At 36.1% G+C, this 27,481-nt stretch overlaps 2 protein-coding genes across 7 annotated transcripts; both read right to left on the reverse strand.

Moving 5' to 3' along the window:
- Nucleotides 1-1,547: 1,547 nt before the first annotated feature.
- LOC120085582 (protein UXT homolog) lies at nt 1,548-25,799 on the reverse strand. Of its 6 annotated transcripts, none has more exons than XR_005483993.1 (8): nt 25,584-25,799; nt 25,271-25,459; nt 23,854-23,883; nt 23,607-23,708; nt 22,824-22,931; nt 22,642-22,696; nt 22,220-22,343; nt 1,548-2,021 (listed from the first exon to the last, which is right to left on the reverse strand). XR_005483993.1 is itself a non-coding variant. In XM_039041634.1 (7 exons), exons 2-7 carry the CDS (start codon nt 25,372-25,374, stop codon nt 22,275-22,277), a joined length of 468 nt encoding a protein of 155 aa, XP_038897562.1. In that variant the 5' UTR covers nt 25,375-25,459; nt 25,584-25,798; the 3' UTR covers nt 22,082-22,274. The 6 variants fall into 6 exon arrangements, 1 of the variants encoding a protein (XP_038897562.1); XR_005483992.1 differs by having other exon boundaries at nt 1,548-2,031; XR_005483994.1 differs by lacking the exon at nt 1,548-2,021 and adding an exon at nt 2,039-12,008.
- On the reverse strand, nt 5,632-5,997 carry LOC120086637. The gene has a single exon (XM_039043376.1). It carries the CDS (start codon nt 5,995-5,997, stop codon nt 5,632-5,634), a length of 366 nt encoding a protein of 121 aa, XP_038899304.1.
- Nucleotides 25,800-27,481: the final 1,682 nt, after the last annotated feature.

The following is a 27,481-nucleotide window of genomic DNA, read 5'->3' on the forward strand; positions in this document are numbered from 1 at the left end:
AAAAAAAAAAAAAAGGAAAAGGAAAAAAGAAAGAAATAAAAGAGGTTCAAATAAACAAATATGCAACTGCAACATGGAGATTTGAACTCGACCTCAAAAGATGGATTATACGTAAATTATTGCTTAGTGATTGCTCATGTTGGTATGAAAAAAAAAAAGTCAAATTGCAAGTATAGTCCGTGAATTTTGAAGTTTGTATCTATTTGATCTCTAAACTTTCAAAGGTGTCTACTAGAACTCTAAACTTTTAAGTTTACGTATAATAAGTTCCTGTAAATTTTAAAAACTTTAGAAAGTTAATTGATCTATAAATTTGAACTTTATATGGTTTGATCTATGTGTTTATGTTGGCATTAAGAGATAAATAATTTTATGTATAAGGATGATAATAATACTAAAAATGAAATATTAAAATGGTGGTATTTTAGGAAGGGGCCCGGGTTGCTGTTCCTCTAAAGTCTATAAGAGCTTTTGGACAGAAGATGAGCAGATGCCCTCTGACGAATAATATTATACTGTACGTGATATTAAAATTTACGTATATATTCGCCAATCTAATTTATTTGGAATCTTTGGCTGTATAACATAATGTTTGATTACCTGAATTTTCTAAACTATTCTCTCATCCATAAAATGTGTACTTTCCATCTAAAATTAAATTTTGTGGTTGGAATCTTTCCTCTCACATTAAACTCAATAATAATATTAATAATAATACTAGTGGTAGTAAGTTATCATTTCATTTAGGTATTAATATCACAACTAGTTATAAATTTGAAAAATCAATCCAAACATAACTTAGTCGATAAAGATTTACATTCACCATCTCAAAGGGTTGAGTCCATCCTCTACACCTGTTGAATAGAGGAAAATCCATATAGTTAAAAAGCTAGGTCTCGTTTAGTAACTATTTGATTTTTTAAATTTGTGTTTATTTTCTCATAATTTTTTACTCATATGATTTTTATTTTTTATATGTGAACATTAGGATTCCCGGTCAATTTACAAAAACAAAAGCAATTTTTTGAAAATTATTTTTTTCCTTCAAATTTTGGCTTTGATTTTGAAAAATCCCATAAAATGTAGACAACAAAACATAAAAACCAGTAAATGTAAGTAGTGTCTATATGCTTAATTTATCAAAAACTAAAAACTTCTGTATATATGTATGTATGTATATGTATATGCATTAACATTTTTTTAAAATTTTTTATGAATAAAACAATTGTAGAGATGGGATATCAAATATCTAACCTCAAATGAGAGAATACTTATCAATTATCGTGGGGTGAGCTGAGCTCATTTAATGAACACAATATAGGTTTAGACTATTATCGTTTTAGTTTTGATATCTTCTTTTAGTTTTAACAAATGTGGGAATGAAAGGATGAATATTCTAAACTTTGACCTCTCAATCGAGGCTATATGTCTTAAGCTTAATTGGTTAAATGTGAAAAAGATGTAAAAGGTTTAATTTATATACTATTAAAAAGTAAGAGGATGACTCCCCCACTCGAAATATGGATGTTAAACGAAAAGCACTGACAAGCACTGTAACAACAAAAATACTAACAAGTAAACAAGTAAAGGCACACATAAGTTGGTAACCTAGTTTGGTAATAATCCACCTACGTTTGGGGGCAGTGTGCCCAAAGAAAAATAATTCACTAATATTAAAGAGTTAAGCAACTTACAACATAGTACTTATCTATAATACATGATCACTACTGTGACTCACATGAAGCTCAACTCACTAACCACCTAGGCTCTCCCTAAATGTGAGACTCTCTCTCAAGTGTACTTGCCTCCCCATAAGTTTGATAATATTAGTGTTAGATACTTCAACTTCCGATAGTGTGAGACTCCTCTCACTAAGATATCTTCCCCTTAACGAACTCCCTTCACGGATGAATCTTGGGATCCCCTAAGATGGAGAACTCCTTCTCCGAAGCTGAGTCTTAGGCTCCCCCTAAAACTGAGAACCCCTTCATTGGCAGCAATGGGTTAAGTTCCCCCTAAGACTGTGATTTACTTCAAAGTACACAAAGGAGTAGTGAGCAACGAGCAAGAACACAATGTAGAACAATTTGATTGTCAAACAGAAATCGTCTTGCTCAATAAAATAAAAATACAACTAGCCTAAATGGACAACATAACTCAATAAAGGAAAATATCAGACAAAATATCACAACCGATATTTTCAAATAAGGAAAATATTTTGCAGGAAAATAATCTATTGTCACAAACAGATGTTACGACTTTATAGGAGACAACTGCAGAAACCACTGCCCTAGAAAAATTATAAAGCCAACTAATAAATCTCCAACAAACTCCCCATTTGGCTAATAATTTATATATATATATATATATATATATGTACATATACATACAAAAGCAAGCAACCATTCATCGTCAAAGTAAAAATGTTTGAAATAAAGGTTTGACAAAAACAATAACATCAGTAATAGGACAAAACAAGTCCAACCATCAAGGTCTTCCAAAACAAACCAAACCATAAACCAAACAACACTAACTCAAACACAAGCACAGATTTAATAAAGTATCAAATAGCAAACCCAGAAGCAGAACCAACACCCCCCTTTCTAGCAATTAAAAAAACCAACTCCTCGATTGAGACGAGAAAGCTCCTCCATCCCTAGACAAGACAGACCACATAATCTGTATTACCTAATCATTTCATTTTTCCTCTCTTGAAGTCTCTACACCATGGACGCAAGGTCACGAGATTCATTTGATAGCAGGTGAAGGATACAACTACCAAAAGAAAACTCAAAAAAAGCTCTGCTTAGACCATGAAGATGATGAGTCGTGGTGGTAATGTCCAGGTCAGGAATATGGTGTCCCTGCAGAAGCTTTGGGTTGATGGAAAAGAGACTTGGAGAGGATTCAACAGGTTTTGTCAGGGAGAGAAGATCGGGCTTTTGGGACAGCAAAATACCGCAGATGAGGCGAGGAAAACAAATAGGCAATTTAAAAGTTGGGGACCCAATATACCCTTTTAATTTGGTTTAGCACAAACACACCATAATTGAATTGTGCTTGAAGCCCTATCTGATAAAGAAAAGTGGTAAGAGCAATGGATAAGCCTGATTTGTGAGAAGATGGGCCCAATTATAAATGTAGATCTTGTGTAGAAGGGCATATTTAACACTCGAAATAGTTGTAGACAATTGACTCCTTCGTGGCCATGTAGAACGGGCTCCTTCAGTCAATTCAAACACTAAATCTCTAAAGGAAGGACGTTGTTCCCTCACATTCTCAAGCATATTGCGATGTGAAAAATTATTTGTTAGTAACTCAAACTGCAAATTAGTTTTTGAGTTGGTCTAGTCAATTCCTAGTTTCTAGGAAATAGTTGAAGTTATTTTTAGTTGTAGTCAAGTATAAGTTCCTATTCTTGTGGAGTTAGTGGGATTAGTTGCTAACATTGTGGAATCTATTTTTAGATTCAAGATATGAATTTATATGGAGTTTTCTAGAATGAAATTCACACACTTCCCATTTTTCTCATTTCTCTCTCATTGGTTAGAACAACAGTGGTATCAGAGCCCTCAATTCTTAAGGGATTTGTGAGCGAGAATCAATGAAATATCTCCGAGAGAAACTAAGTGATACACCTATGAGAGTTGTTAGAGATGGAATTAGGATCAAACAATCTTTCTTCATTGGCTCCACCTGTGTTTGATGGTGAAAACTACCAGGCATGGGCTATCAGAGTGCAAGCCTACATGGAGGGTTGTGATTATTGGAAAGCAATTGAACAAGACTATGAGATTGCTCCACTTCCTGATAACCCAACAATACATCAGATCAAGACTCACAAGGAGAGAGTCACCAGGAAGGCAAAAGCTTAAGCTTGCCAATATGCAATTGTGTCTCCCGCCATATTCAACAGAATTATGGCCTTGAAATTGGCAAAGAAGATCTGAGAGTTCCTCGAGAGTGCGTATGAAGGTGATGAGAGGATTAAAGGCATGAAAGTGTTGAACTTGATGCGAGAATTCGAGAGAATGCAAATGAAAGATTCTGAGTCCATTAAAGAGTACTCAGATAAGTTGATTAGGATTGCTAACAAGGCAAGAGTATTAGGACCCAGTTTATCTGACAATAGATTGGTTCAGAAGATTCTAGTTTCAGTACCTGAGAGATATGAAGCTTCATTAGAAAATACGACCTCTCAAAACTCAAGGTGATAGAAGTGGTTAGTGCTTTGCAAGCACAAGAGCAGAGGAGGTTGATGAGACAAGAAGGAAGCATTGAGGGGGCATTGAAAGCTAGAGTGTAGCAGGGAGAAGGTGGAAGAGAGAAAAAGGGAAGTGGCAGCAGTAGCTCAGAGTCTGCTGCAAAAGATGCTGGTAGTACATGCAAGCACTGTGGGAAGCAAAATCATCCAAATTTCATATGCTGGAGAAAGCCAGATGTGAAGTGTGGAAGATGTCATTTATTGGGGCACATTGAACGATTTTGTAAGGAAGCAAAAACTCAACAGCAAGGAGGAACACATGTTGTAGTATAGCAAGAAGAAGATCAACTCTTTGTGGCTACTTGTTTCTCATCAGTCACTCAATGTGATGGTAGGTTGGTTGATAGTGGGTGTACCAATCACATGACAAATGACAAAGAGTTGTTCAAAGACCTTGACAAGTCATTCAAGTCAAGGGTGAAGATAGGAAACGATGAGTCTCTAAAAGTAAAGGGGAAGGGCACAGTGTCAATAGAGAGTTGTGCTAGAACCAAGTTGATTACTAAAGTGTTGTTTGTCCCTGAAATTGATCAAAACTTGTTAAGCGTTGTTCAATTATTAGAGAATGGATTCAAAGTGTTGTTTAAAGAAGGAAAATGCCTCATTTCTGATTCCAATGGGAATGAGTTGTTCAAAATAAAGATGCAGCACAAGAGCTTCTTGTTGGATCCACTCGAGAAGGAACATATAGCTTTCAAGTGTCAAGTAAATGACACTAAGTTATGGCACAAGAGGTTGGGGCATTTTCATCAAAAAGGGTATGCACAAGTCTGAGGAATTGATTTTTCTGAGACTTTTACACCAGTTGCAAGAATGGATACAATCAGGTTGTTGCTGGCTGTGTCAGCCCAGCATGGATGGAAGGTGTATCAGCTAGATATGAAGTCAACATTCCTAAATGGAGTGTTAGAAGAAGAGATCTATGTTGAGCAACCAAACGGATTCATCATACCAAGAAAAGAGCAGAAGGTTTATTTGTTGAAAAAGGCTCTCTATGGGTTTAAGCAAGCTCCTAGGGCATTGTACAACAATATGGATGATCATTTGCTGAACTTGAGTTTTGTGTGAGTCGTTTTCAAGCTCTTAGGAGCAAGTTAGGTGTTTGCAGTATTTGAGTTAGGAGGAGAATGTTAGTAACTCAAAACTGCAAATTAGTTTTTGAGTTGGTCTAGTCAATTCCTAGTTTCTAGGAAATAATTGAAATTATTTTTAATTGTAGTCAAGTCTAAGTTCCTATTTTTGTGGAGTTAGTGGGATTAGTTGCTAACATTGTGGAATCTATTTTTAGATCGAAGATATGTATTTATATGGAGTTTTCTAGAATGAAATTCACACACTTCCCATTTTTCTCATTTCCCTCTCATTAGTTAGAACACACTTCCCTTCTTCTCTCTTCCACCTTCTCCCTGCTGCAGTCTAGCTTTCAATGCCTCCTTAATGCTTCCTTCTTGTCTCATTAACCTCCTCTGCTCTTGTGCTTGCAAAGCACTAACCACTTCTATCACCTTGAGTTTTGAGAGGTCTTTAGTATTTTCTAAGGAAGCAATGGTTGCTTCATATCTCTCAGGTACTGAAACTAGAATCTTCTGAACCAATCTATTGTCAGATAAATTGGTTTCTAATGCTCTTGCCTTGTTAGCAATCCTAATCAATTTATCTGAGTACTCTTTAATGGACTCAAAATCCTTCATTTGCATTCTCTCGAATTCTCGCACCAAGTTCAACACTTTCATGCCTTTAATCTTCTCATCACCTTCATACTCACTTTTGAGGAACTCTCAGATCTCCTTTTCCGACTTCAAGGCCATAATTCTGTTGAATATGGCAAGAGACACAACTGCATATAGGCAAACTCGAGCTTTTGCCTTCCTGGTGACCCTCTCCTTGTCAGTCTTGATCTGATGTATTGTTGGGTTATCATAAAATGGAGCAATCTCATAGTCTTTGCTCAATTGCTTCCCAATAATCACAACCCTCCATGTAGGCTTGCATTCTGATAGCCCATGCCTGGTAGTTTTCACCATCAAACACAGATGGAGCCAATGAAGAAAGACTGTTTGATCCTAAGTCCATCTCTAACAACTCTCACAGGTATATCACTCAGTTTCTCTCGGAGATATTTCATTGATTCTCACTCACAGATCCCTTATGAATTGAGGGTTCTGACACCACTGTTGTTATAACTAATGAGAGGGAAATGAGAAAAATGGGAAGTGTGTGAATTTCATTCTAGAAAACTCCATATAAATACATATCTTGAATCTAAAAATAGATTCCACAATATTAGCAACTAATCTCACTAACTCCACAAGAATAGGAACTTATACTTGACTACAACTAAAATAACTTCAATTATTTCCTAAAAACTAGGAATTGACTAGTCCAACTCAAAAACTAATTTGCAGTTTTGAGTTACTAACAAAGTGGCAGCAGTAGCTCAGATTTTGCTGCAAAGGATGCTGGTAGTACATGCAAGCACTATGGGAAGCAGAATCATCCACATTTCAGATGCTGGAGAAGGCCAGATGTGAAGTGTAGAAGATGTCATTTATTGGGGCACATTGAACGATTCTGTAAGGAAGCAAAAACTCAACAACAAGGAGGAGCACATGTTGTAGTACAACAAGAAGAAGATCAACTCTTTGTGGCTACTTGTTTCTCATCAGTCACTCAATGTGATGGTTGGTCTGTTGATAGTGGGTGTACCAATCACATGACAAGTGACAAAGAGTTGTTCAAGGACCTTGACAAGTCATTCAAGTCAAGGGTGAATATGGGAAACAGTGAGCATCTAGAAGTAAAAGGGAAGGGCACAGTGTCAATAGAGAGCAGTGTTGGAACCAAGTTGATTACTGAAGTGTTGTTTGTCCCTGAAATTGATCAAAACTTGTTAAGTATTGGTCAATTAGTAGAGAAGGGATTCAAAGTGTTGTTTGAAAAAGGAAAGTGCTTCATTTCTGATTCCAATGGGAATGAATTGTTCAAAATAAAGATGCAGCACAAGAGCTTCTCCTGGATCCACTCGAGAAGGAGCAGATAACTTTCAAGTGTCAAGTAAATGACATTGAGTTATGGCACAAGAGGTTGGGACATTTTCATCAAAAAGGGTATGCACAAATCTGGGGAATTGGTTTTTTTTTTTTTAGACTTTTGCACCAGTTGCAAGAATGGACACAATCAGGTTGCTACTGGCTGTGTCAGCCCAGCATGGATGGAAGGTGTATCAGCTAGATGTGAAGTCAACATTCCTAAATGGAGTGTTAGAAGAAGTGATCTATGTTGAGCAACCAGACGGATTCATCATACCAATACAAAAGGAGAAGGTTTATTTGTTGAAGAAGGCTCTCTATTGATTGAAGCAAGCTCCTAGGGCATGGTACAACAAGATGGATGATCACTTGTTGAACCTGAGTTTTGTGTGAGTCGTTTTCAAGCTCTTAGAAGCAAGTTAGGTGTTTGTAGTATTTGAGTTAGGAGGAGAATGTTAGTAACTCAAAACTGCAAATTAGTTTTTGAGTTGGTCTAGTCAATTCCTAGTTTCTAGGAAATAGTTGAAGTTATTTTTAGTTGTAGTCAAGTCTAAGTTCCGATTTTTGTGGAGTTAGTGGGATTAGTTGTTAACATTATGGAATTTATTTTTAGATTCAAGATATGTATTTATATGGAGTTTTCTAGAATGAAATTCACACACTTCCCATTTTTCTCATTTCCCTCTCATTCGTTAGAACAACATGATTGATCAAAGCAGCAGGGAAAACAAATGGATGGCGCCTAATATGCACCCTTGGGTAATCTGGGCTAGCTGAATCTGCAAAACTAGAGGGAAGATTCACAATAACCTTACAAACAAGTTGTGGATAGTAGGGTCCCAAGCTCAAAACAGTTAGTTCAAGGCCAACAACATGAATTAACTCCATAAGCTCAACAAACTCTTAAGTACGACCACATAATTGTTTCTCATCCACAATTTTGCACTTAACAACGTACTTCCACAGGCTAACATCCTTCTCAGAGTGGAAGAAAATACCATCTAAAAGCACAGAGGGAACGTTGGAAGTAATTGACCATTTTCTTTTAACTTGAGTAAAGGCTTTAGTGACACGAACATAATCAGTATCGTCATTGTCCGAGCTGCTCTTGAATCCCTAGTCTGAAGCTTCCTCATAATCAGTTTTCTCATATTCATTTTCAGATGTCTCAGAGGAGGCATCAACGTCAATATTAACTACATCGGAGACACCAACATCAACAAAAGTTTTCTTTGATCGAAGCTCTGCAATAGTAATATCGTCTTCATCATCTTCATCAACAGAATGAGTAAAGCGAGGAGAATTCTCATGACTTTGATCGTTGATCTTAGTGGCAACATCAGATAAAGCAACATTTTTCACATTCTCAAAAATCTTAGTAGTCAACAAATTATCAATCACAAGTCTTTGATCCGGTAAAAGGGAAGACTCAGCCAGAGTTTTCACATTCTCTTCAACAGCTTAAGCCTCTTCACTAGGCCTAGTTCTAGCAACAACCAGAATCACATGAGCATTTTGTGAATCAATAGCATCAAGCACAAAAGATGTCTCAACAACAGACTTTAAAATATTTTCTTCAGAGACATTCACACCTTCATGTTTGCTGGTTGATTTTTAGTGTTGACATGCTCTAACATGATCTTCTTACTTTCCACAAGGTCAAGAATAAAGTGATGTCTGATGTCGATATGTTTGGTACGACTGTGTTGAACTGAATTTTTGGATATATTAATCGTACTCATGTTGTCAAAGTAAAGAGTCATAAAACCTTGTGGGACATCATACTTCTGTAGCATTTGTTTCATCCAAATCAATTGAGTACAACTACTCCCAACTGCAATGTATTCAGCTTCAGCTGTTGACAGGAAAACACAGTTTTGTTTCTTGCTAAACCATGAAATCAAGTTGTTGCTCAGGAAGAAACAACCTCAAAAAGTACTCTTTTTCTGTCCTCTGAGCTTCCTGCCCAATCAGCATCACAGTAGTCAACTAATGAGCTACTTGTATCAAACGTATACAGTAATCCATATTCGCTTGTGTCATTTATGTATTTGATTATCCTTTTTGCACTAAACAAATGACTTTTTTAGGACAAGATTGATATCGAGCACACACACCTACAACAAAAGCAATATCTGGTCTGCTGGCTGTTAAATTGAGCAAGCTCCCAATGATGTTCCTGTATAGACTCTCATCAAGTTGAGTTCTACTAGAGTCTTTTGATATTTTCATATGAGTTGGAGCATGAGTTCTTTTAATATTGGCATTTTCAAGGCCAAATTTATTCACTAAATTCTTGACATATTTGCTTTGAAAAATAAAGATTCCCTCATTCAGTTGCTTTATTTGAAATCCCAGAAAATAGGATAGTTCTCCTACCATGCTCATCTCAAATTCTTCTTGCATTTTTTTCACAAAGAGCTCGACCATCTCTTGTGACATCCCTCAGTGTGAGTCATTCAGCTGAGGATCTCTGCCCATCAAGCGTGCAAGCCCGTGAAGTTAATCATGCAAATAATCGCCTTATTGCGCTTTTTGGGAGTTTAAGGAAGTCTAACTGTATTTTATTTTCAAATTGCTTTTTGAATTTGAACTGTTGGCAGTTTAATTGTGACAGGCCTCTTTGTTGTGTTGTGGATTTGTTCTTCCCTCAACCGTCTATTTACAAAATTATTGTATTTGCTTGTCATACTAAGTCTCCTCTAATGGTGAGTACTCGTCAAAGAACTCACACTTCAAACAGAAAAATGGTGAGATATAAAGAGAAGACCAAACGAAAAATACCATGCTCATCTCGACTTCTTCCTGCATTTTTTTTTTCACAAAGAGCTCGACTTTTATTCATTGCATCAAACGCATTACTTCACAAACATTGAGTTACAAGTCCCTGTGTTCGACCTCGGATCATCCTAGAAACTTGTGTTCTTATTATACTTGGCGAGAAAGCGATAAAACTTGTGGCAGGAACGTATGGTCATCATATCCATGCTTAAACGTATATTGTATATTTTCTAGTCCAACGCATGACCATCGACGCATGGAGATCAACGCATAACATAAGTTGCATATTTATTTTCCTCTCCTTTTCCAATGCATCAGCAATAAATGTATCTAATTTTTCACAAAGAAAACGAACCTACGTGTATCGTGAGAAGTCATCAACAACAACTAAAACATATCGTTTGCCTTCTAGACTCTCTGATTGCATAGGACCCATAAAGTCCATATGAAGAAGTTCCAGTATATGGGTTAAACCCAAGTGAGCTACCTACTTGTGCGCAGTATGAGTTTGTTTTCCTGACTGACAATCTCCACAAATAATTCCAATGGAAGTAGGTAATGGAGTCCAGATATAGCATTTTTGGCAAGTGCATCTTGTAGTCTTCATACTTACATGCCCGAGGTGTTCATGTCATAGGCTAGCTTCATCTTTCAAGAGAGATGACAAACTTGCGAAGAATAGTCAAACTCCACATATAACAGTTATCAGAAGAACGCGTACCTGTCATGACAAGAGCTTTGACTTCGCTTGTGACAACATATATGTCTTTGATAAAGATCATGTTCAGACCTTGGTAGTAAGCCCTCCAACCAACGTTACACTATCTCCAAAAGTGACATTTCCTTTAGCAAAAAATCTGAGAGATGTCAATACAACATTACATTTGTTCGGAACATTCTTCTCTCTCCAAACTTGTTTGATTTTTATTTGTCTTTTAAGGTAATCCTAAGAGAAGTAAGGAGCCCTTATTGGATAAGTGGATCTATGAAGAATTTTCAATAACTAATGGCAATAAAAGACATTTATGGCCCACTTTGCGACAATAGTGACAAATCCATATTGGTCTGAACGAACGATTGTATTTCCATATTGAATTGCTGAAGAAAGTACCGATAAAACCATAGAACTCTAGATCTTGACCTCTAACAAACTCAATATTTTGCTTCCCTTTGGAATTTGACTGATTATTATGCTAACTTCCACCTTTAGAAAAACCAAGCTTAGAGTTATCACCAACTATTTTTCCTTTAGTCAAAATTTTCTCCAGAGACTCAGTACAACATTCTGACGTTTTGAACACTGAATCCTTCTTTAACTTGAGAAAGTTCATGCTTCAAATCTGCAATAGTAGACATAAGTCTGTGATTGTCAACAACTAACGTCTCAATTTCTCACTTTCAACATCAAGGGATTTTTTATTGTCTTACCATTTGAGAAAAAGTGCATGATAAGAAATATCTGTAGATCCTTGTCTCACGACATTATGAGCATTTTCGGTAAATAGATTGTACTTAGTATCACACCCCTCCCCAGATTACCCTCTTAATCCGAGAAGAAATGTGAAAACAATTGTCAACCCTCTTATGATAACTACTATCTAACACACTCCTGGGAACCTGTATCCTTAGCACCTGTTAAACCTGATTTTGCAGTTTTTATTCCTCTAAAACTTAACATATAATCTCAGCAACAGCTTAAAGCATACAAATTATTACAGATCAGAATATCAACATCAACATACTTAACAATTTAAGTAAACCAAACTTATTGCAAATTCTATTCAACACAGCTCTACTTTATTCCCATGACATGAACAAAAAAATTATATTAACAAAACATGATGAGCCACCTAAACTTCCACTCTCTGTGTGTCTGAGAAGTGATTGACTGGTAAAACTACTAGGTGTTGGGACGTTGACTGCCACCTGGGGAGCTGAAAAGCTCAGTGAGTGACTATCTTAAATAAAACATGTTTTAAATCATAATTAATGTGAACATGCTTATCAAGGAAACATTTATAAAATCATAATAGAACTGAAAATCAGGGTTTTAAAAATAGAAATGAAAATCATGATAATACATCATGTAAAAACCCTAAAATAAGCGTATTGGCATCAATCTAAAAACTCCACTATTCTACTGTCTACACATGTGGGAGTGCCCTTTTGTTCAATCCCTAATAACCTTAGTTGAGAGAGAGCCCTTTTGCCTGATCTCATCAACGTCGATAACATAGTCATACATGCACATAGAGTTGGATTGGGTCTGACCACCATACCATACCTTCGATGTCAAGGATCCCTAGTATAACTGAAATTTGAGTACCTTACCATATCTTCGGTACCAACATTGGAATAGGGTTAATACAACATTTATGCACATGACAGAATATACATTCATTTAAAGAATTCCTCATAGTTTCATTATCATCGGATGGTGCTTTGTAAAACAATCAGCATGCTTATAAAATTCCTTGATAAAACTCTTCATGCTATATAACATGGCATAGGCTTATTGAATAACACATGCTAAATTCATGAATAACTTCATTTTTTTATAATATGAATCTGATAGACCTCCCATATTTAGGAAGTATGAAAGAAGGGCCAATAAGAAGGTTAGGGAGAAGGGCACAAATGTAAATGTGGGAGAGAATAAAATTAGTTAGAATGGGGACCACCGAATCTATAACAAATTCGGTTAGTAGAAGGGAAATTTTGTTAGTAGAGGGGGGGGTGACTATTTGCTATAAAGATAGGAGGGTAGAAGCACAAGGGGGTATCAATCTTTTTATTTTGAGGAACTGAGCTTGTGAAGCTTGTAATCAGGAGGGGGGTCTCGACCTTCCTAGGCTATTTGAGCCAAAATAGTAAATATATAATTGAGACTCTATCAATCTGGTATCAGAGCCATCCGATTCGTGGGAAAGGGTATGGTGAAGAAAATGGAGACAAGAATATCAGCTGTAGAGGAACAACTCACCTTACTTCAAGTTGGAATGGAAAACATAATGGATCAGAGGTTTGGAGAGATGCAACAGATTACGGAGAACATGATGACTGCAAAAATCGAAGCAATAGGGGAGACGATGTAGCAGAAAATGATCCGAGCATTGGAAGTCTGGTCGAAGAAATAAAAAAACAACCAAGGAGAGGGAATCAGGGTCATCAGAAAGGATAGTGACTGACAAGGGGAAACAACCGACGAGAGAGGAAGGCGGCGAAAGAAGGGAAGTGTCGTTCGATATGCGACTGAGAAAGCTAGAAATACCAATATTCAAAGGAGAACCAGATGAAGATTCGATGGGGTGGTTTCATAGAGTTGAAAGATATTTTGTTGTGAATCGGTTATCGGAGAATGACAAAATCGAGGCTGCGATCTTGTGTTTGGAAGAGGAGGCATTAGAGTGGCATCAGTGGGAGGACGAGAGAACGCCAATGGACACCTGGGCCAAATTTAAAGAACAACTCCTGCTGCGTTTCCTACTAGTCAAAGAGGAAGATCGGAAAGCACAGTTTCTGACCTTGAAGCAGGACGACAGCGTGCGAGCATACCGGCGGCGATTCAAGCAACTCTCAGGGTCGTTGAAAGACCTCTCAGATGAAACGTTAGAAAGCAAGTTCGTTAATGGGTTGAAAGAAGATATTAAAATTGAAATGAGGATGTTCAAATTAATTGAGCTGAAGGAAAAAACGAGGATGGCCCAAATAATAGAAGATACGGAGGAGGCTCGAAGAAAAAAATGGGGCAACCCGAACCCAACAAAGTCAACAGGTGCTTCTTCAAACTCGGGACTCAACTCGACCACGGGTCAACCCGGTTCCAACACAAGTCAGAACACACAATCGGCTGCCTGGACAATCTCTCTCAACCCGACCCGCGCGTCAGGTACGTCTTCCAACTCTGTTACTTTAAAAGACATCAACGAAAAACCGTTCACGGCCGGAGCTTTCAAGCGGCTGTCCGATAGTGAGATGCAAAACTGGAGGGATAAGGGACTCTGCTACCGATGTGAAGAGAAGTATACACCGGGGCACCGTTGTAAAAAAAGGGAGTTGAGTATCTTGCTATACCACGATGAGGAGGAAGAAGCTGAGATTAAGGAAACAGAGGACGAACCAAGAGTGGCCAGATGCCCATGACAACTACATTAGAATCGATGGTGGTGGAGGCTAGTGAGCAAGAGGCAGCGGAGCTGTCCCTAAATTCTCTGGCAGGGATCGATTCACCTCGAACGATTAAGGTCAAGGGGGCTATAGGAGATAGGGACGTGATTGTTTTCATCGACAGTGGTGCATCACACAACTTCATCGACAACTAACTAGTATCAACCCTGAAACTATGTGACGTACTCTAAGCGCCTTTGTTGTGAACTAACTATGTTGTATGCATTAAAGCATTACATCACTGGATCAGTTGCTTGTTTATTCTTCGTATGCAGCTGCCTGCATATTCATCCACAACACCACTTCAGATTAAATCTTTGGATTTTACAACTTTAATTCCAACATTCATTTAGCTAAACTCCTTTAAAAGAAATTGCTCATAAACATCTTATCTTTCACTTATCTTAGAATTTGAGCATTATTTCCTTTTGAGTTAAATGGAATTCCTCCAATCTTTCCTTTAACTTACTGAGAAATTCTTCTACTTCCACAGTTTTCAGATGGCAGCAACATTTTTTCACTTAGGTGTTAGAAAAAATTTGACAAAATAGTCTCCTTCTTTGTTCAGCCTATTTATACATAAGTTTGCATGAGAAATTTGTTTAATTAAATGCCACATGGCATACTTATCTTCCCATTGATGTCTGCACGAATGCCACCTGGCTTGCTTACCCATTAATTAAGTTGAACTCCTTAGCTTAACTGCATCGCACGGCCTTGTGGCCACTTAAGCCCTTTCCTTTCAACACATACTTCTACTCATCGATTTATCCTTTGAGCAACACCTTCAATGCATGATCTTCTGCCGCATCATTTGTCAGCTTAGCCTCAACATTGACGTACAAGGTTGGACGCATAATTCTTTCATACCACTTCGTTGTACTTAGTCATAACGTCCCCCACTTGGACCTTTGGCCACATAGTTCAACGAAACTGGCCGCACGACGCCTCATAACTAAGAGCTCAGCATTCCACATTTAGGATAACGTGTTTCTACTTCACCTAAGAGCTCAGCATTTCACATTTAGGATATTTTCTTGTCCTTTTTCCGACTTGCCAATATCTACACTTCTCAAACTCTTTATGTGTCGGCTGTGTTTACATCTTGAATGCATATACTTGTAACACTTAGAAAATTTTTCCTCCTTTAATATTTCAGGTGCATCATTCAATTAACATACTTAGTTTATTTTTCATTAATGTTAATACACACCTTAAACACATAATTAAGAGGACTTAAACTTAGTTAACTAGTAAAATAAGTTCAGGGGTTTACACTTAGTATTAGAGGTGTCAAAAGGGATGTTACTAACAAGTGCTTTGACATCTTCCTCTGAGTCGTTGTTGTCTTCAGATTCAGCATCAAACAGAGTTAAAACATAGTCTTTATTCTTTCTTCAAAAAATTAGGACATTCAGCCTAGACGTGACCATAACTGCTACACTCTCTACATTTGAAGTACTTTTCTTTCTTAGACAAAAGTACCTGACTTGTCAGCTTCCTTCTTACCATTCTGAGATTTGAATTGATTTGGGGGAGTAAAGCTTCTAGACTTCTTGTTGCTATATGTGCCAAACATCTTATCGAAACACTTTAGAACATGATTAAATTGTTTTAAGAGCAATGATATAGATTCAGCAAGGAAATCTTTTGACTCTTTATCAAGGTCAACAAACTCTTCTTTCACTAAGGTTTAAAGAGCAATTCCCTCATTTTTCTTCTCAGTTTTTCCATCTAGGGACATCTCAAACGTGAGCAATGAACCAAATAATTCATCTACTCTCAACTTTGTTATGTCTTAAACTTCCTCAATGTAGTGACTTTCTTGTCAAATCTCTTAGGTAGAGACTTAAGCACCTTCCGGACAAGTTTTTTTTCTAAAATTTTATCTCCAAGAGCGAATGACTCATTTGTAATGTCTAATAGACAAACATTGAATTCAATGATGGATTCTTCATCATGCATTCTAAGGTTCTTAAACTTCAATGTCAACAACTGCAACCTTGACATTTTTACTTTAGAAGTTTCTTCATGAGCAACAGATAAGATATCTCGTGCTTCCTTAGCCGAGACACAAGTATTAAAGAGCTAAGCAGTTTATAACGTAGTACTTATCTGTAACACACGATCACTACAATGACCTACGTAGAGCTCAACTCACTAACCACCTAGGCTCCCCCTAAATGTGAGACTCTCTCTCATGTGTACTTAGGCTCCCTTTAAGTTTGATAATATTGGTGTTAGACACTTCGGCTTTCCACAATGTGTGAGAATCCTCTCACTGAGATATCTTCCCCTTAGTCAGCAAACGATGAACTTTAGGATCCCCTAAGATGGAGAGCTCCTTCTCCGAAGCTCAGTCTTAGGCTCCCCCTAAAATTGAAAATCCCTTCTCTGGCAGCAATGGCTTAGACTCCCCCTAAGACCGTGATTTACTTCAAAGTGTTGCATTCAATGAATAAAGAACTTGCATAGCAAAATAGTGAGCAACGAGCAAGAACACAATGTAGAAAAATTCAGTCATCGAACAGAAATCATCTTGCTCAATAAAATAAAAATACGACTGACCTAATTGGACAACATAATTCTCTTTAAATAATCGAACCCAAGAAAGAAAACAAATCCCCATTTGGAATAGGAAGGTCGCGCTTCAATAAACGAAAATATCGGACGAAATATTACAGCCGAAAATTTTTAGATGAGGAAAATATTCTGCAGGAAAATACTCTGTTGCCACAAACAGACGACTTTATTTGAGACAACTATAGAAACTACTGCCTTTGAAAAAATTTAAAGCTAATTAAACAAATATCCAACATTCTAAACTATCTTCAAACTACAAACAAAGAAAATTGACGAAAAACAAAAATATAAAAGAAAAGTGTGAAGAGTAAGGATGTTATTAGAGGTAGGGGTGTGCAACGGTCAATCGGAGTCATTTTTTTTTACTAAACTACCCGGAATTGATTATGGTCAATAAAGGTTCAAACTAACCCTGACTGTTGAGGTGCACAAAATGGTCGTTGGTCATTTTTGGTCGAGTTAACTCTTTAATTTTTCTTTTGAAAAAATGTCGATTTGGATTTTTTGCCAAACCGATGTCGACTAAGCCCCTCCTCTTCTCCAAGCAACTTGGTTCGGTCAATTTTGGTTAGTCAACTTAATTTTTCGAATTATCATGCTCAACCCTAATTAGAGGATGTCCTGTATGTTAAGACGTTCCACTATTATGTGTTATTATTTTCCTTGTACAAGCCCACGATCCATTTTATAAGGGTTCTTTTCCATGTATTTTGTGTTGAGATTCCCCTTTTAGAACTTCTTTATTCTGTTATCCCTAAGAAGTAATACAATGTGTGTGTAGAGTAACTCTTTTGCAAGAGTTTTTCTTCCCAGACTCTCTTATTTAATGGCCTTCAATCATAGAGTGTGTGTAGAGTAACTCTTTTGGTTTTATGGTTAAGGACATTTTAAATCAAATGATAAATTGTAAATCAAACAAAGATATTTGATCTACTTTACAAGAGAGAATAACTTTAGAATATAAAAAATGGATCTACGTCGCTTACAGAGTATTTTCTAAAAATTCAGCAATGTGTTGATGCATTAGCATCTGTGGGTGAGCCAATTTCTAAAGATGATCATATATTAGATATTCTCTCTAGTTTAAGCTCTAAATATGAGTCTATGGTTTCCGTTATTTCTGTATATACTGAATCTTCATCTATTCAAGATATTACTTCTCCTTTGCATAATCAGGAGGCACGAATAAAGAGTAAAATTGTTGGCTCAGACAGCTTTGTACCATCAGTTAATCTGACTTCCAATCACAATTCTGAACAAAAAGTATCTTCTTCTTCTAGACAAAATAGTGATTCTCATTAGGGTAATCAGAATTAGAGGGACTGAGGAGGAGGTCGTCAAAACAGAGGAGGGGCATAACAGAAATAAACCTCAATGTCCGATTTGCACAAAATTTGAGCACACAGCCAAACAATGCTATTTTTGCTATGTTCCGTCTTCCAATAATCCACACCCTCTAGGTTTTTCTTTTCTTAATTCTTCTGATTCTGCTCAATCATCTGGAGTTCCACAAATGGCAGCTACGGTGACCTCTCGTGACCTAAATGTCGATAGTAATCGGTACTCTTGATTCTGGTGCCACACATCATTTGACTAATAACTTCAATAATCTATTCATTGGATCTGAGTATGGAGAAGGAATTCAAGTGTATGTAGCAAATGGTTCGAGTTTGTCTATTCTTCATTATGGTTCTGCTTGTTTTCCTTCTTCGAAACCCCATAAATCTCTTATTTTTAAATATGTCCTTCATGTACCTTTTATAACAAAAAATTTGATCAGTGTCTCTCAATTTGCTCATGTGTTTTTTGAATTTCATCCCAAATATTGTTATGTGAAAGATCATGTTACTGGACATGTGCTACTCTAAGGGACACTCCAAGGCCTTACCAATTCAATATTTCACCTCTTCATGAGTCTTCTACATATTCTACTAATACTAATACTAGTACTACCAAAACAAATGTGTTGAATGTTGTGTCTGAATTTCCTAATCGTTTTACTGTTAAAATGGATGTTTGGCATAGGCGCTTAGACCATCCTCATATTATGTGATTAAATATATGCTTCAATCTTTCAAAAACCTGCTATGAATATAAATAAATTGAGTTTTTGTGATGCTTGTGCTTTGGGTAAACATCATTCCCTTCCTATTCCTCATTCTACCATTACTTATAATACTCCTTTGCAACTTTGTTGTGTGTGATTTGTGGGGTCTAACTCATAGTTTGGCTCGCAATGGTTTTTAGTATTATATTAGCTTAATGGATATGCATAGTCGTTATACATGGATTTATTTCTTACAATCCAAATCAGATGTCTTTTCTGACTTCATAAAACTCAAAAATCTTGTAAAGAAAAATTTATAATGTTCCATTCTAAGATTGCAAACCGATGAGAGAGGAGAGTTTAAAACATTTATACCCTTTCTAAATCAAAATGGCATATGGGCCTCTTTTCTTTTGACATTCTGAGATGAGGCTTTTACAACTACTGTTTACTTGATTAATAGATTGCCTACCATTGTCCTTCACAATATAAGTCCCTTGGAGAAGCTATTCGGTCTTAAACCTAATTATACTTCACTAAAAACCTTTGGGCATAAATGTTTTCCTTGCCTACGACCTTATAATTCATAAACTTTCTTTTCAATCCAAACCATGGACATTCACTGGCTATCGTAATTTTCACAAAGGCTATAAATGTCTTATACTGATGGTCATCTCTTTATATCCAAACATGTTCTTTTTTATGAATCTTGTTTTCCTTTTGCTACCACATCTAAGAAAATATCTCATTCTACTGATACTACATTGATAACTCCTATTTCCTCTCTTTTACCTTATCATAACCATAATGAAGATAGACATATTACTATTCCAGTTACTGAGAATCTTGACAATCTAAATCCTACTAATGTATCCTTTAGAAACAGATTCTTTTGAAGTTTCTTCACAGGACACTACTCAATCTCCAATTGCACAGGACACTAATCAACCTCCAACTCCCTCTGCAGCCTCTGTTCTTATGATAGCTCCAATTGTCTCCACTCATCCAATGATGACTCGAGGTAAGAGTGACATTTTCAAGCCCAAAGTTTACCTTGTTGATTATACTCAAATTGAACCATGTGATGTAAAAGAAGCTTTAAAACATCCTCATTGGAAACGAGCCATGGAAGAAGAATATAGTGCTCTCATTAAAAATGACACATGAGACTTAGTGCCTAAATCTTGTGATAAGAAAATTATTGGGTGCAAATGGGTGTTCAAAATAAAACATAATTCTAACGGAACCACAGCTTGATATAAGACTTGTTCAGTTGCAAAAGGCTTTCATCAAACTATTGACATTAATTATACGGAAACTTTTAGTCCTATAGTGAAACTTATAACTATATGTGTTCTCTTAACTCTAGGACTATTTGTCAACTTGATGTTAATAATGCTTTTCTTCGTGGCTTACTTATTGAAATTGTGTTTATGGATCAACCCTCGAGATTTGGACAATCTGGATCTACACCGTTAGTTTGCGAGCTAAAGAAAGTTTTATATGCCGTTAAGTAGGTCCCTCGAACATGGTATGAAAGGCTAAGTCCCTGTCTTCATAGCCTTGGATTTCATACTTCTAAAGTTGATACTTCTTTGATTATTAGAATTTATGCTTTGTTTTGTTGCTATGTTCTAATATATGTTGATGATATCGTTACTATGGGGAGCTCTTCTATAGAAATTGAACGTGTTATTCATACTCTTCACAATCACTTTGCTTTGAAAGATCTGGGAACTCTTAACTATTTTTTAGGGGGATTGAGGTCTCTTATCCTAGAGCTGGAGGTATGTTTCTATCTCAATCTAAATATATCATGGTAGATCGTACAAAAATGAATGGGGCAAAACCAATTACCACTCTTATAGTGAGTGGACCTATTCTGTCAGCTCGACAAAGAAAATTATTTCATGACACTTCTTTATATCGAAGTATAATTGGTGCACTTCAATATGCTACTATCACTCATCTTGAAATCTCTTATTGTGTGAATAAGGCGTGTCAATTCATGCATTCTCCCACTATCTTACATTGGCAATTAGTCAAAAGGATCTTGCTATATCTCAAAGGAGTGGTCGATCATGATTTACTCCTTAAATGTCCTACCCATTTAACTTTAAATGGCCTCTGACCCCGATAACCGCAAATCAACTTTCAATTTCTATGTCTTTCTTGGAGATAATCTAATTGCATGGGGATAAAAAAAGCAATCTATTATCTCCAAATCTAGTACAGAAACTGAATATCGATGTCTTGCATTGGTTGCAACTGAAATGGTATAGATTCGTTCTTTACTTAATGGTCTAGGATGTTCTTTTAGTGATATTCCTACTTTATGGTGTGATAATCTCAATGTTGTGCATCTTAGTGCTTATCCTATATTACATTCTAAAACTAAACAAGTTGACGTTAACATATATTCTATTCAAGATCTTAATTTTAAGAAACAAGTCAGTGTTTGTCATCTCCCTACCTCGGAGCAAGTAGTAGATGTTCTTACCAAACCTTTATCGGCCTCCAGTTTTCTAAAGCTCAATATTGTTGCAACAACTGATATATATAGGGTTGCAAAGGGATGTTAAAAGGCAGCCCACTAATATGTGTTATTAATTTCCTTGCTAGTATTTTCCTTGTACAAGTCCAAGGCCCATTTTAAAATGACCCTTTTCCATGTATTTTGTGCTAAGATTCCCCTTCTAGAACTTCTTTATTCTATTATCCTTGAGAAGTAATAGTGTGTGCAGAGTTGCAAGAGTTTTCCTTTCCAGACTTTGTTATTTAATGGCCTTCGATCTTCTCGTTCATTAATAACAAAATGTATAGAATTTTCCCTTGCATGTCTATGGCTTCTTTCTTCCCTCAATGTTTTTACTTCCTTTAATTTGAGTCTGTACATAGGCAACTTACAAACCTATGTCGCAAAAAACACGATCAAAATCAAAAGTAGATATCTACTATATGGACATCTCAAAATGCCTAAATATTCTACATTACTCTGCATGCCCATCCATGGGAATTTTGAATTTCCACCAAAAACAAAAGGACCTTGATGAATTCTGGGTGACGTTTTTCCATTGAACCGAGAGCAGTTCCAATAAATTTAAATGACTGGGCCGGTTTTGTCAGTTTTTTCTTGCACCCATAGCAAATCCAATACCCTAAAAGTCCTTCCAAATCAGTAAACAGGCACCAAAAATTTATCCAAAGTGATTACCAACGGAAGAAACACTAGATTTTGAGAAAGCATAAATAATCAATGCAATGACAAAATGTAAGGTGCTATTATATTTTCATAAAGTTCTAAAAGATGAACAAGTTTACAAAGTGCATAAAAATTAAGGATTATACTCTGATTCAGGACCATCTTCATTCCCAGGAAAGCAGGAACTATCAGGAATGGAACTCAAAATACACGTCCTTCGATAGTCCTCTCTGCTGGAAGTTGTAATAATTCACGAATCCCTTCACAAACCTGCCAATAAAAAATGTTAAACACTCGTATTGTACCTCTCTCACCAACCCCACTTGTCTTACAAATGAACAATATAGAAAAAGTAGCTTTAGAGCTACATAAATTAGAGTTTTAGGATCCCAGAAGAGTCAATATTTGTATACTCGACAGGGATTTTTTTAAGGAAGAAAGTTCCATTTTCACCACTGAACTTAGGTGGGCGAGTCAAAATCAACAAAAGATGAGGTACAATGATCGAATTGAATCTTGTAACTAAGAAACAAAGAGAACAGAAAAATGTTAATTATGAAATACATACCAACTTGATCTGCGCTTTAATTGATGCAATTAATTGAGTGTACTCTTCTATCTGTCTGCACAAAAACATATGCAGGCTCGTCAATAAACGAAAATTTGAAACCTTAAAGGAACACAAGATCCTTAAACTTACAGGATTAGTAAAAGCACTAATCTAAACACCGCAGCACTTAAAACGTTTACCTGGCTAACCTCTCTTCTTTGAGAGAGAGAAATTTTAAAGCTTCAGACCATGTGAACTCGACATGAAACCCAAGCCCGACATCTACAAATATGCTTCGTGTATCTGGCCTGTACAAGTAGAGACGATAAGCTCTAAATTTGCAGGAGAAAGGTAAATTAAGTGGGAGTAAGAGAATCAGCCTCATCATTGAGCCCATGGCTCTAAGGCCAGCCCTTCCAACCATTCATTGGATTGGATATGGACCACCGAGCTAAAAAATTTCTGAGTAGAAATTGATGATAAATGTCGGAAATGGAAACAAATGCAACTCGTAAGCAGGTAATATTGTGGTTGTTTAGGCTTGAGTGCGTTCAAGAAAGGGGAGGGAGGATCCTAGTACCTAAAAATTAAAATTAAGTGGGAGTTATTATGCTTTTCTTCCCTTTGATTGTTTTGACAGATGAAAAATAAGAAAAGTATAATAACTCAAGTAGCTTGATATCCAATCTCACAGCCATGGGTTGACATGATATATTCAATGGGGCTAGCGATAAAGTAACATGACATAGAGACAATCCAAATTTCATAGTGGCCACCTACCTAGAATATTGAAATCCTTCCAGTTTTCTAACAACCAAATATTACAAGATCGTTGTTTTGTGAGATAAGTCGAAAACCAAATATTATAAGGTTGGATAGTTGTTTCGTGAGATTAGTCGAGATGCACGCATAGAAATTTAGAACAAATGAAAATGAAAAAAAGGCAACCAGATTCATTATCTAGATCAGTAAGAGAAACTTACACATCGCCTTGTCCATAGACTTCAGAGCCAAGATTGACCAACATTCTGAGATTAGTTATACTATTTTTCTCCAAATTCTCAATGTTCCTACGAAGGTCTGAACTAATAGTATAAAAATGTTAAGTGTCACAATGAAAAATACCATTGAGAATGCAACGTAGCACAAGCGAAAGATGTATGACGGGATAATTAAGAATTAAGTAAAGCCATAAATCTGAGGCGGAGTCAAATGAATTAAAAAGGATACAACACTTTCTGCTGCTCAAACACTTTATCCCTGCCAAACAACAAACAATATAGAAAAAACAGTTAAATGAATTTTACACCTTTCAAGTTTTCAACAAATACTCACAAACAATTTTTTTCCTTCATTTCCTCTCCCCAACAATGAAATTACATTTCATCAAAACTAAATTTGAAAATTGTCGAAAAACCAAGTAACAAAAAAGTTCAACCAACAAAATACTAAGTTCACCTTAATGTCCATAGATAACCACAAAAATACTCCAATTTTAGGTCAAAAAAACATAACATGAAACCCTAATTAAAGAACATACAGAACTAGAAGGTCTAGTATCAACAAAATTAGTTTTATCCAACAACAATAGCTAGCCACATAAGTTAAAAGACACCAAAGATTTTTTTTCACAAAATTAATATGAAACTCTTCTCTTCCATTGACATCTTGAATTCTCAAGATGCCTGTTATCTTATATACCAACAAAATAAACACAAGATAAGATCAAAATTCAACCTTCTGGATGTATAGAAACCAACGACTGATATCCAAGAAATACTAGACAATGGAGAATTCTGAGAGCTCCCATCTCTCTCAAAGCCAAAGGAAAGAAACAGAAATGCATCTTTGAATGGACACAGAAATCAATTCCATATGATAACTGAATTGAAGGAGAATTTGAGAGCTCTCATCCCTCCCACCAAGGCAATAAAAAAGATACCTCATTAAACCAGAGCAATGCACATGACATATATACCCATCACAAGTTCACAAACATTATGACTACTACATAGGCCAAACCGGTTTACAAAATACCTCACAAATCATTCCTCTCCTGTATTATCCTCTTACTACAACATAGGGTGGGACAAAAAAGGAGAATATTCGCACTATGTGCTAAGAAACTTGTCATCGCAAGTAACACAATAACATTTAGACAAATGGAGTTTGAAATCGAGGGATCTTCAGCTCCAAGAACTCCAGGACCAGGCTGCTTCCTTTTCAAGATGGAATTATCTCGTCATCCAGACATAATAAAGAATTGTATCGACACAAAATAGTTATCTACTAGCCATGTTTTCTTGCTTTAGTCACCAATTGGCTTATCACGGTCATCCAAGATTCCTACCAATCCTTCAAAGCATGTGATTAAGATCATTAGACAATAGACACCAACCACCTCCACATAACTTCAGTTTTTAATTAATTACCAAAATCTAACAATTATCAAATCTTGGGCAATACTGATATTTAATACTATTCTATGGAAGACAATGAAAACAGATATAAGTTAAGCCACACATCATCGATTAATTGTCACATCAATTAAGACGGATGAACAATATTATACATTTCGCTTGATAGACAATGCTTCATTGGGATCCTTCAAAATGCACGAAGTTGAGAAACTAAAACAAATGCATACCTTTCAGCAATTGCATGCACCAAATCAGGTTTCAAGCGACGGTCAACAAATTCCTCAAACCTTTTAACTTTCTCATTCCGAAAGTTATCAATTCCTGCATCCATGTTCAATAGATGACAACTGATCGTGACAGCCTTGCGGGTGTTCTAAAATAGTTGTGAACAACAAAGTGGCGAAACTTCTATCCTCCTGCATACACAATTGTCAACGTTTTCGTTATCTGGGAAATTGATGTCAAACTTCAAAAGAATTTATGAAACTGCTAGGAGGGGAACAATATCAACAATCCGTCAACAATTTATGGGCTATTTACCGATTCAGTTGTGCTGGTACGGACTTTGTTAGAGATGGAGCGCAGCGGCGTCGGCGAGTGGGAGCAACGGAGCCATTGACGTGAGCGGGAATGGGAGTGGAGCTAACGGCAACGGTAAGCGGCAGCTATGCGCGGGAGAATGGTGAATCGATACGCCAGTGTTGAAAATGGAGGCGGAGTAAGCACCTAGGGTTTTTACTTGTGAGTCAAATAATTGTAAATAAAATTGGACTATATAAGTGGCTGAAATCTTAATTTAGTTCACTTGTAACTTTTTTTTCCAATTGTAAATTTCAGGGAAAATGTACATTTTTATCGTAAAATTTGAGTATGGGCCACATTTATTCATTTGTAATGAAAATGGTGAATCGTGTTTATTTAGGATAATAAATCTATCACATATCGTTATTATTATTGTTACCGTTAATCCTAACAGTAATTGTAAATATGAAAAACTCGTACTTATTGTAATAGTAACGACATCAACTAGTAGATCTCACGTAATTTTGAAATGCAATCAAATTGATCATCCTCACACCTCAATTAGAGGTGATCTCATATTTCATTAAGGATATATAATACAGATAGACAATAAACAAACCTAATCAAATGGGATCCACTTTTTAAATTACCATTAATTTATGTTTTACATGGGGTTAAACATAACCTTAACTCCATATCGATGAATGAGTCTTCAAATTCGACATATTAGTTTTTAGATTTGAATTCCAAAGAAAAAAATGCTCTTTGATTGTAAATTTGAGTTTGGATTCATTTGACAGGATGAGTCTTTAAACTTTCCATATAATTCTTAGATGTCTATATTTTTTTTATTATCATTATTACTCCATGTGGCTTAAATAAATACTGATTATTTATTTTTAAATAGTCGTTGTGGAACAACATGTTAATTGTTATTGTTCTTAAAACTAAAAATATTAAGGAAAAAAAGGGCTCCTCTCTATCTGTTTCTTCTCTTGTCCTCACTATTTGTTTCTCTATACCATGACCCATTTGAAAAATATAGTCTATATTTTTAAAACTAAGTTTTATAACATCTTGCTTGCATCATAATGAAATGTAGTTATGAAATTACCCATTGTATATGCATGTTGATGTTCGACTCTCTAATTTTTCATTGTCTCTTTTTTTTTTTTTTTTTTTTACATTTTTTCAAATTTTGTCATTACTTTAAACTTGGCAAATAGTGGAGGCAATTAGTGAATAACATATTTATGGTGAATAGATGAGGATATTTCACTGATGAATAGATAAGTGGTTTGAATCCTTCTATCCTCATTTATTGTCCTAAAATAACTAACATAATTTATTTATAAAAATTGAAACTTTAAAAAATAAGAACTGTTTTATAAAGAACAAATTTCACAAATAGAAATGAAGGATCTCTAATTACAGTGGACCTTTGAGCGGAAGCGGATTGTCAAACTCCATTGTGATGAACTCATATATTTACAGTTAAACTGGACAGATTATGAAATATATAAATTAATACAAGCTTAAAAAAAACAAGGATTAAAAAGACACTACTTTGAAGACCCTTCTTCAAGTATAATCCCAATCAAACATGAATAGCGAGCAAGACGATCTCCCTCGAACAGCAACGAGTAGTAACTCGATCTCGAACAAAACGGACATTACCACTAGATTACTTGGTATTTGTGAGATAGGAGTGGTGGGCTCTGGCTTATTTTGGTTTGAGGGAATATTAGTGTGGAGGAGGAAAAAGATCGAGTAGACGACAACACTATCGGTGTAGATAGAAATCTGTAGCATAAACAATGTACTCGATCGTGTGGGCCTCTAGTGATCGTTTGTAAGACTCTCTTACTTGATTACTATTAACATAAGTCGTTTTTCATTGTATTTTGGAATAATTA

The sequence above is a fragment of the Benincasa hispida genome, chromosome 9, assembly GCF_009727055.1.
Source record: "Benincasa hispida cultivar B227 chromosome 9, ASM972705v1, whole genome shotgun sequence".
NCBI classification, from domain to species: Eukaryota; Viridiplantae; Streptophyta; class Magnoliopsida; order Cucurbitales; family Cucurbitaceae; genus Benincasa; species Benincasa hispida.

Bases quoted from the DNA above. Each gene is read 5' to 3' on its own strand.
- LOC120086637 (XM_039043376.1), bottom strand. From the start codon at position 5,997: ATGAAAGTGTTGAACTTGGTGCGAGAATTCGAGAGAATGCAAATGAAG.
- LOC120085582 (XM_039041634.1), bottom strand. From the start codon at position 25,374: ATGGATGCAGGAATTGATAACTTTCGGAATGAGAAAGTTAAAAGGTTT. The intron at 23,709-23,853 runs GTATCCTTTTTA...TTATACTATTAG, and splicing joins TTTGAGCAGCAGAAAGTGTT to TTCAGACCTTCGTAGGAACA. The intron at 22,932-23,606 runs GTAAGTTTCTCT...CTACTTGTACAG, and splicing joins GTCTATGGACAAGGCGATGT to GCCAGATACACGAAGCATAT.